This window comes from Cebidichthys violaceus, unplaced genomic scaffold, assembly GCF_023349555.1.
Source record: "Cebidichthys violaceus isolate CVI_PGR_0920_01 unplaced genomic scaffold, fCebVio1.0.p SCAF_1, whole genome shotgun sequence".
Taxonomy (NCBI): domain Eukaryota; kingdom Metazoa; phylum Chordata; class Actinopteri; order Perciformes; family Stichaeidae; genus Cebidichthys; species Cebidichthys violaceus.
Genome location: NW_027176262.1, coordinates 5399772 through 5409921, shown reverse-complemented (window position 1 = coordinate 5409921; position 10150 = coordinate 5399772). Strand labels below are relative to the sequence as shown.

The window sequence follows — 10150 nt, the reverse complement described above, 5'->3', positions numbered from 1 at the left end:
AAATCTATGATGACGTTGTATGATAGACCTATTAAATCAAGCAAAATGTAGTGCATTGGCATCCTCACGCCACAGAAGACTCCTCTCTGAAACAGCAGTAGGCCTGGATCATTTTCTATGGACGGCGCTCTGCAGTCTGAGCATACAAGTATTAATTACACAACCAGCCAAGAGGACCAAACAAACAACAAGGGAGGACCCGGCGGCGGGTGCAACAGAATAAAATAATGTGTCCGTAGAATCAACAGCAGAATAAAACATCACAAAAAGCAGACAACACAGAGACGTATAAACAATTTTAAAACTCAAACCAGCAGAAGGGATAGCTGCACAGTTTTTGGCGCAACATGCGGCGCACGCATGCACGAGCGCACACAGACACACACACACACACACACACACACACACACACACACACACACACGTTGACAGCCTCCAAAGAGTGTGTTGTTGTTGTGACGACTCACCCGTCTCAACGACAGCACTGCGGAGTCCTCCTCCATCTGCTCCAGGTTCAACTCCACACTCCGCCTCGTTGTCCCAATATAACCAGTTCCCCCTCGGCCTCTCCGTTCCACTGCGCTCTTCAAAGTGTTCACACAAACTACGCCGAGCGACGCTCTGCAGTCATATCAAGGGTTAATGTAAAAAAAATAATAATGAAAAAAAAAAAACTGCAGAAAGGTCTCACATCCCTCACTAAATGGGAAATGTTCCCAAGTAAAAGTGGAAGTCACCGCTGGAGTTGCCACCATGCGCAAACTGTGGGCATTTAGCACCTGTGCATGAATCCTGGGTGTGTATGATTCAGATCAATGGCGTGCTGAAAATGAACTGGTCAAAATGTTCATGTGGATTTAAAGAAGGCCTGGTGCAGGTTGTTTTTTTTAGAAGTTACGGTCCCTTGAGGTCAGTTAAGAAGCTGTTTTACCTGGTGACAGGGGCCCATCAGGGACCACGTGGAACACCTGTGAACAGTCTTCTTCTTCTTCTGTTATATGGTGGGGGGGGGGGGGGGGGGGGGCAGCCAGTGTTAAGGTGCACTACCGCCCCCTACTACTAACATACAAAGCAGCCCCATTACTGAACACTCTCTTGACGAGCCCACTTTCTTTCTTGATATTGGAATAAGCTCCCTAACCTGATGTAAAATATTAATCATAGTATTACTGTCATTATCTCGTATTAGATTCAGTTCTTCATCCAAGATTTCCCTCTTCAGTGTTTCTCGTTCTCTAGAGTACTTTCGGCATTGTAAAATTACATGCTCCACTGATCCCCCCTACTTGACAATGTTAACACAGTTCTGAGGGATGCTTGCTTTATTAAGTGCTCAGCCCAGTGTTCCCAGTCTATGGCTGTTTTTCAATATGCTATAACTTGTCTCCTAAAATCCTGTCTTCTTCACCTCCTTCTCCTTTTCCGTCTCAGTCCGGCCCACGAGGGATGCGAGGAGGGAGGAGGAGACACGACGCCCTGGCTGCCTGCTAGGAGTCTCCCTCTCTGTCTGCCTGCTGCCGCTGTTCTCTGCCTTCTCCCTGAAGGCACCTGTTTGTTTGGCCGAGTATGTTGCTCTAAAGGAGCTGCATTCATCACGCGCAGCGTTAATATGGCAGCAAACAACCACTGTCTATGTAAAAGTTAATGTCTACCTGAGCTGAATATGAAGTCGCTCTCCCTCTGTGTGTTGTTAACTGAGGCTTCTGCTTTGTTTACAATCGCAGGACTGGCCATGCAATCTTTTAGTACTTGTTCGGCGGGGCCACTGGCTAGCTCATGCCACCCCCCCCCAGCTCTGCACTGCTCTCACACGCGCAGTTACAGCTGATAATTGCCGTTTTACGACCAACATCCGGTTCCCCCTCAGGTAAACCACTTTTCAGTGCTTTCAACACTTTTGCCGATGTTTGTTCACACTTACAGTACTGATTACACTGACCTCCACGACCCGCCTCTTAACCATCCTTATTTGGAATTTAAATTTGATTAATTTGGGTTCAATTTGGTCAAATTAAAATATCTTTTGTTAAATCTTTATCATGTCTCTTGTTTGTTTGAGGGGTTCAGACCAAACTTTAGTTTTAAAGGTCATTCCCGTTCTATCTATCTGTCTATCTGTCTATCTATCTATCTATCTACCTATCTCTCTCTCTCTCTCCTCTCCCTCTCTCTCTCTCTATCTCTCTCTCTATATATCTCTCTCTCTCTCTCTTCTCCTCTCTCTCTCTCTCTGTCTGTCTGTCTATCTATCTATCTATATATCTCTCTCCCTCTCTCTCTCTGTCTGTCTGTCTGTCTGTCTGTCTCTCTCTCTCTCTCTCTGTCTCTCTCTCTCTCTCTCTCTCTCTCTCTGTCTCTCTCTCTCTCTCTCTCTCTCTATCTCTCTCTCTCTCTCTCTCTGTCTGTCTGTCTATCTATCTATCTATATATCTCTCTCCCCTCTCTCTCTCTGTCTGTCTGTCTGTCTGTCTGTCTGTCTCTCTCTCGCTCTCTCTGTCTCTCTCTCTCTCTCTCTCTCTCTGTCTCTCTCTCTCTCTCTCTCTCTCTCTCTCTCGCTCTGTCTGTCTATCTATCTATATATATATATCTCTCCCTCTCTCTCTCTCTCTCTGTCTATCTATCTATCTATCTATCTATCTATCTATCTATCTATCTATCTATCTATCTATCTATCTATCTATCTATCTATCTATGATAATGGTTTGCATAGAAGACTGTGAAACATTCACTAACACTGGTAATGGCAGACACTCTTTTTTTGGTTTTGGTTTATTTTCATGCTCGGCCTCTTTTGATGTGTGCACAAAGCAGGTTTTGAAAAGTGTGGAGGCACAATTCATGCTTGTACTTACATTAATTACCTCGAATGTGAATGTATACAAAAAAATTGGGTTAAACCCGTTAAAGGTTGGGCTACAAATACCTTTTTGGACGATATCCAAATCGGATTAGATTGAGCACAAATATACTCTCACAACTATGACCTGAGTCCTCTCGCATTCATTTGGATGTTTCATAAATTTACCAAAATACATTCCCTGTACATGTAAAAAAAAAAAGGATTTAACGAGATGTTGTTTTTTTTGGAGAGGTGTGCTTACCTTTTGAAAATTTGCTTAACCATCAGTGGGGTGGAGAAGGAAAAAAAGTGGAGGATTAAAGGAAAGGCGATAAGAAGAGAACATTGTTTCATGTGGAAAAGGTTGCCATATGTGACATGAGGCTTCAGGTGTCTTGAGTGAGGGTGGAAACAATCTTTTCAGTAACAAGACACGCATCAGCTGCCACGCTCTGATCTACTGGCTGCTCTTAGCTTATCCTTAAACATGCTTCACGGAGGAAATAAACATCTGAGCCTCTTGTTGCCCCTTTCTTCATTGGTCCATGCAAAAAAAACAAAAAACTAATTTAAGGATACAGTATTATCTATCTTATCTTATATAAATGAATGGATTATTACCAGACAATTCATCCTCGTTAATCTTCCAATTTGATTACACTTACACAAGGACAGATGAAATAAGTAGTGCAGTGTGGGGGGGGGGGGGGGCATTTATTAATAGAGCCTGTTTCAAGCAGACATGGATTACTACTAAACATGTGCTCCCTTCTATGACAGCTAAACAGTTGGAAAACCAGAGCTTCTGGGCTGAGCTACTCACACACACCCGTGGTTTTCTGAGCAGAACGGAATATGAATGTCAAAATAAAAAGAAGATTTGAGGGGTTTTGTTAGATCTCAGTGATTCCCCAATCTCATTCATTCAGCCCCATTTTTGTTGCGGCTATTACAATTCTACGCTGTCTTTTCTGCAGCCTTCTCTGCCCTGCATGGACATGTTTACCTTTTGAGCTTTTGTTTGATGAATCTAATCAGTCGCAGTCTTCATTTGTGGATCATTGGCCAATGGTACCAGGATGCAGGTGGAAAATAAATGTACAAAACTTTTATTTGAATTTCTTTTTGTAAATCGGCTGATCCAGATTTCGTATAAACCTCCAGGTTGTAACTTGAAATGGGGAACAATTATATGTAGGCCCAGCATGCCTGACTAGTTACCATCTTGGCATTATGCATAAGATGAGAAATGCATTGCTTTGGGAAGACCAGTGTCATTTTACAACAACCTACGCAAGACCAAAATCACCTTTTCCTTTATTCATGGCCTGCTCAGGCTTTATAAAGAAAGTCAGCACAATAGAAAAGATAGGAAGGACTTGAAGACTCACAGAATGCACTCAGTGTCAGGTAATCCATCGCACTTGAAGACAGAAAGACAGCATGTTTTGCACTTGTATTGACATTATTTATAAATAAATTATAAATTATACCAGTTTATTTATTTAAGCAGTGATTATGATTCATGAAACAGATAAGAAAAAGGTAAAACAGGTAGAACGACTAAGATCAATTAAGACATGTATGAGCAGGGTTTTGTGTTTTGTGCGTGTTCGTGTAAGTGTTTGCTACACTTGTGTGTGTGTGTGTTTGTCTTCAGTCATGCAGTGGGGTGTGTGGGCTGTATTGCTCTGGCCCAAGCTGCTCACCGTAAGTATCCCACTAGACTGCAGGGAGGAGCCGGGGAGCCTCTCCCGCTGCCCTTCCATCTCCCAGGAGAAACTTCTAGACCGAGTCATCCAGCATGCTGAGCTCATCTACCGCGTCTCAGAAGAGTCATGTTCTTTGTATGTGAGTAACACCGTCCACTTCCCTAAAATTAATCTTTGCACTTACGTAATGTAGGGGGGGGGGGGGGGGGGGGGGGGGGGTGTTACGGTTTACCGTGAAGGCATATATTTAATGTGTGTAAATGTGGAATCGGCATCTTGAAAAGCAGTGCTGTAATAATTCTTCCTAAGGCAACGGCTACAGTGACAACAATGCAGAATTTTGCATGTGAGAAGCTGCATGATATTTTCTATTATATAGTACAAAAAAATATAGACTGTCATAAAAATGGAGGCATTCAAAGAGGACTAGAATGATGTCCTCATCTCACATGACAACTCTACAAAAGTCATTAAAAAGACATTGCCGTACATTTCCCAAGCTGTGTTATTTTTAATCACCGATTCTAGCCACACTAGGAATGAGTTCTACAATGAGAGCAAAATGACTTCTGGTTGGCCTTTTTCACAATACACTGGACCAAAAGCACTGACACTTTCCGTTAGATACTCTGTGTTATTTGCTTTTGATTCTGACATGATCATCGCCTCGCTGCCAGGCTTCAAAGTAATCTTCTCTCTCTCCTCTGAGCCAAAGATGTTTTATTGAAGAAGCAGGCCTACAGTGGAGCAACACGAATGTGATAATGATATACTGCAGCAGCGAGAGCACAGGTTTTGCAGCCTGTTGAATCCCCTTCACTCTGCGGCTCGAGATCCAAAATGGTCTTTGAAATGGGATGATGTAGGACTTGTTACTGAGAAGACGCTGCATGCGGTCGACAGACGAGAACATGCTGCCGAACAAAATGAATCTCCGCTGTATCTCCAGCGGCCGAGATTGGTGGAGCTTCTGTCATTGTTTCCCGGTTTCCCTTTTTGTGTGTCCTTGTAGTTCTGTACCTGCGAGAACTGAACGTTTTTCAAAACAATGAAAAATCAAGTGTTGTTCGCCTGTATTTTAACATATTGCCTTGAAACGGCAGGATTCCAAACATGAACAGATTGCAATACTGCTGCTTATGACCTTTAGTTTTAAATCAGGAGAGTGAACTAAAGCAAAAAGCATGAATTCTGGATGATTTACATTAATGAGGGTTGAAAATGAATGGGTCAGTCAAAACATTGTAACAGAAATATGTATCGGGGGTGTACATGAATGCGCTTTATGGGTGTGTGTATTTTCATATGTTTTTGTTTTTTTCCCACCATGCTCGTACGGTTTGTAGGAGGAGATGTTCATCCCGCTGCCATTGCAGTTCCAGAGGAACCAAGCTGGCTACACATGCATCACCAAAACCTTACCCATCCCCAGCTCCAGAAATGAAATCCAACAGATATCAGTGAGTACATGGCTGCTGATTGCAACAGAATTTTTTTTTTAATTTCAATTTGTAAGGGCTTTGATCATAATCTGTTAACAATGGCAGTATGTGTGTGTGTGTGTGTGTGTGTGTGTGTGTGTGTGTATGTGTGTGTGCAGCCCCTATTTTTTTTGTGCCAGTGCGTGTATGTGAGGCAGTTTCCTTGTCTGAGCAAAAGAAATACAAGTAAAGGTGGTTGCTTGTGTCTGTCTGTTTGCATCTGTTTAGTGTGCAAGTGAACCTCCCCTCCTTCTAAAGGAGAATTATGAGTTATTTGCACTAATTACAATGAGAGGTCCTCCAATCTTTTAAATGTACTTGCCTGTATAACATTTCATTTTCCTTTTGTCTTCTGCCTACTGAGGTCTTTTTGAATACTGTCCGACGAGGCGCGACCTTTTAGGCCAAATGTCAGTTTCATCAGTAGTGTGGAAACTAGATCGAACCACTTAGCGAAAGGCCGATGTGAACTGTAATCTGGTTAATGGGAAGTTTCACAATAATCCTCCTTCGGTTAACAAAGGCCAAGTATATACGGCAAAAACAATATCTTTAAGGACTAAATTGTAGCTATATTGAAAGTGCTGGTTGAAAGTTATGTCATCGCCATAATAGTAAATGTGATCTTTGAAACTGCATGTACTGCATATACTGTTAATAATTTATCCTCTGCCCTTTCTGCTGAAATATTGCTGGCTCTGCGGTTTAATGGCCATTTGTATGGTGGTCATTTGCACTTGCTTTGGAGTCGGCTATGCTTAGGGGAATTTAAGCAGGCTCAACTGCTTTACCCATGACATTTCAACCCACTGTTGTTGCTGAATGGTTAGTAGCTGTCAAGCCCTTGATCAAAAGCCGCGCTGTTATTGAGGTCATCTGTCTTTTTTGATCACTTCTGTTCCCTACTATCTTACAATAACTGTGAAGGGCACATGGCTGCTATTCATTAAAGGCATACATGTTCCCACAAAGACATGAATAGAGAAGAGTCCGTTCTACTGTAGCTCTGTCATGTTTTGTAGTGTATTCTTGTCTTTTGGAGTTTGAATTAGCTTATTCATTCAGTTCTTTCGATGCTTCACCGGTGTTCCCTGCAGGACAAATGGCTGCTCCACTCTGTGCTGATTCTGGTCCAGTCGTGGATCGAGCCTTTGGTCTATCTGCAGACCTCACTGGATCGCTACGATGCCGCTCCTGACATGCTCCTCAACAAGACCAAGTGGGTGTCTGAGAAACTGATCAGTCTGGAGCAAGGGGTGGTGGTCCTCATCAAGAAGGTGCGTTGAATCCCTTTCCTTGATTACTGTTATACAACTAAACCAAGTTTAATTTGTTACTAGAAATTGACGCCTTCTATCCTTGTTTTGTATTTGTTATACTTCATGTTTCCAAATGTTGCCATGCAGATGTTGGACGAGGGTCTGTTGACCATAAACCACAGCGAGCAAGGCCTCTTCCAGTACGACGTGCAGCCGGAGGTGCTGGAATCTGTGATGAGGGACTATACCTTACTCAGCTGCTTCAAGAAAGACGCCCATAAGATGGAGGCTTTCCTCAAGCTCCTCAAGTGTCGACAAACTGACAAATACAACTGCTCATAAGACATGAAGTGCAGCTATTCAATAATACAGTTTTAAAATGAATTCCTGAGGTTGGAAGCCGCACACTCATGGATATGACCATGCCTTAGGCGATACAGCCTTGCTTGCGATGCAGTACATTCTTTATTGATTGTTTTGGAATACCTTCACACAAAACTAAGTAGGTGTAATGCTGTGCCCTTTCTACACCATACTGCATTTTATATTTCCCTGCTCAGTTGTTATTTTAACCTGGCAAAGGCAACAGAGGGCAAACTCCCAAAAGATTATTTGCGTGTCGAGCTGTCAAAAAAATCTGCATATCCCGCCATTGATTTCCATTTCCTTTGTTCTTAACTGGAGTTTGTATTCCTTGCTGGTTCTTGCAGTGTTTTGATTATTTCCACGGCCCCCAGAGTATTCAGCGAGATGGTTTCACTTCTGCATTAGTGAAATGAAACACTTTCACCGGAGACGGGAGTCAAACAGAGAGCAATCACTACTTTAAAAAAACCAAAAACCACACATTTTGATTGGTGCAAGAAAGTATGAGGGAGACAGAGAGAGAACAAATAACAGCTAAAATGAGAAGTAAGACTTATCTGGAGTTTTTGTTCCAATACAGGTTTGGATTTCCTGAATGTTCATGAAAGAAGCAAATATATTTCTACGCCTAAATGTGCCTAATTTAACCTGAATGTAATAGAATACGTTTGTTATTCACCTTAAATGATCAGGGGAGATACTTTTTACATTTTAATTGTTTGATTTTATGAATATGTATTGTAGAATGCAAACAAAAAAATGTTTTTGTACTCTCGTGTGTAAATAGAAAAAGCCCAAAGTGCCATCAGAGACTTGCTAGTGAACTGCTGTTGATTTAAGACGCTAATAAAGCAAATTGTAGATTAAAGAGATGAGCAAAAGCATTGGTTTGGATGTGATTTATTCTTGTGAGCAATCTTTATTGCATTCGTGATTCCACAAATCGGGTAACGTTTATCTTGTCAAGGTTAAATCAAGTGCCATTTCCATGTTCCCAATTCTGCCCTTTCCACCCCAATCACAAGAGGGCAGTAGTGCTCTTTCACAAAGGTTATATTAATCATTATATTGTCTACTAAAAACCAAACTTGCCATTCATTTTATGGCATCTTGTATTTCCAAATAATGAGCTAAAATGTATTGGATTGGGTAGGAAAAAGTACAATTTCTGCATGTTTCCACTTTAATTAGGGAGGAGGCAAACAGTAACTTTTATTAAAACGCCAATTCCTCTTTGATTTTATTTAGGTATGTAAGAAAAAAAAATTGTGCGGTAATGGAGTGCAGTAGTCACATATAAATCATTGTTGAAGGTTTGATATGAATAACAACATACTGTCACAGATCTCTTGATCCATGTGATCCCAGCAGCCGAAATAAAGCACCTGCAGTAGTTATCCCACTTACACTTAATAGGCTTGAAATTGGCAGGCTGCATTGCTTTTTCCTGTTTATATCTGCCAACACACTATGAGACAGGAAAACAATAAAAGAGGCAGTCGCCACAAGCACTATTTTTTTTTTTTTTTTTCAGGTTTCTTCTTAACTTTTTTTTTCACTCTCTTGAGTGTCCTGAATCCTCTTCCCTTCCATCCTTTGGAGCAATATCAGAACATGTAAATCAGCCCTGTGGTTTCCACGGTGAGTCGGGTGTCAGCGTAGAGAGGTGGTGTCATGTGGTGTGGGTGGATGTTGGGGCAGGATGTGGTAGGGGGGCCTAGTGTCAGCAATGTCAGGTTCAGCTTCCTGTGGCCTAATCACTTCAGTATGGGGGCTTGGAGGAGATTGGGTAGCCTCTGTTCTGCTCCGCAGGGCTGCAGCTTCACAGCCTCAACCTTCTAGTGCAACCCTCGTCTTCCCTCGTTTGGTTGCTGACAACACGCAAGCAATCATAGCCGAGGTAAAGTCCCGTGCCCCCACCCACTTCTCAAGCTTTGAGGCCATAAATATTAAAGATTGGCTATAAGTAGTGAGAGAAGGGAGGGGATCAGAGGAGGGAGAGAAAGATGTTAGGGAGTGGAAGGGGAAAGAAGGACACAGGGATGAAGGGAGGGGTGTGGGGCCCGGGTGATTTCACAGTCTAACTATTATAACCTGAGGAAAGGAAATCTAGACTGCTGGGATGCATAAGTGGAGCAGAGGAGGCAGACAGAAAAGGAGAGGGAGAGGAAAGGAGCAGGAAATGTAAAGAAAATGGACTGAGAGACGGAGGCAATGAGAGGTAAAGAGGGCAGTTGTTTCTTTCTTTTTTTTTCTTCCCTCAGTGAGTGATGTGAAATTTGTCAATCAGATAGAGAGAGAAAAAAATAGAGCAGAAATGAGAGAGTGAAGGACAGAACCAAAATGACTGGGAAAGAGTCTGAGCACAGCTTAGCAGTGTGACATGCAGGGAAGTAGGTTGGATCTAGAGAGAAAATGGATGGCTGGAAGGCACAGCTAGAGGAGTTAGGTTGGGAAGTGGTGTTGGCTTGATATGAAACTGAGACCTAAAGT

General features: G+C 42.4%; 1 protein-coding gene across 1 annotated transcript; it reads left to right on the top strand.

Annotated features, from left to right (window-relative positions):
* The first annotated feature begins 4233 nt into the window (after nt 1-4233).
* On the top strand, nt 4234-7633 carry smtla (somatolactin alpha). Its single transcript, XM_068713729.1, has 5 exons — nt 4234-4249; nt 4500-4690; nt 5898-6011; nt 7130-7309; nt 7439-7633. Exons 1-5 carry the CDS (start codon nt 4234-4236, stop codon nt 7631-7633), a joined length of 696 nt encoding a protein of 231 aa, XP_068569830.1.
* The last annotated feature ends 2517 nt before the right edge of the window (nt 7634-10150 follow it).

Excerpts from the sequence above, each read along its gene's own strand:
- smtla (XM_068713729.1), top strand. Across the intron at positions 6,012-7,129 it reads ATGAAATCCAACAGATATCA|GACAAATGGCTGCTCCACTC; the intron begins GTGAGTACATGG and ends TGTTCCCTGCAG. Across the intron at positions 7,310-7,438 it reads TGGTGGTCCTCATCAAGAAG|ATGTTGGACGAGGGTCTGTT; the intron begins GTGCGTTGAATC and ends GTTGCCATGCAG.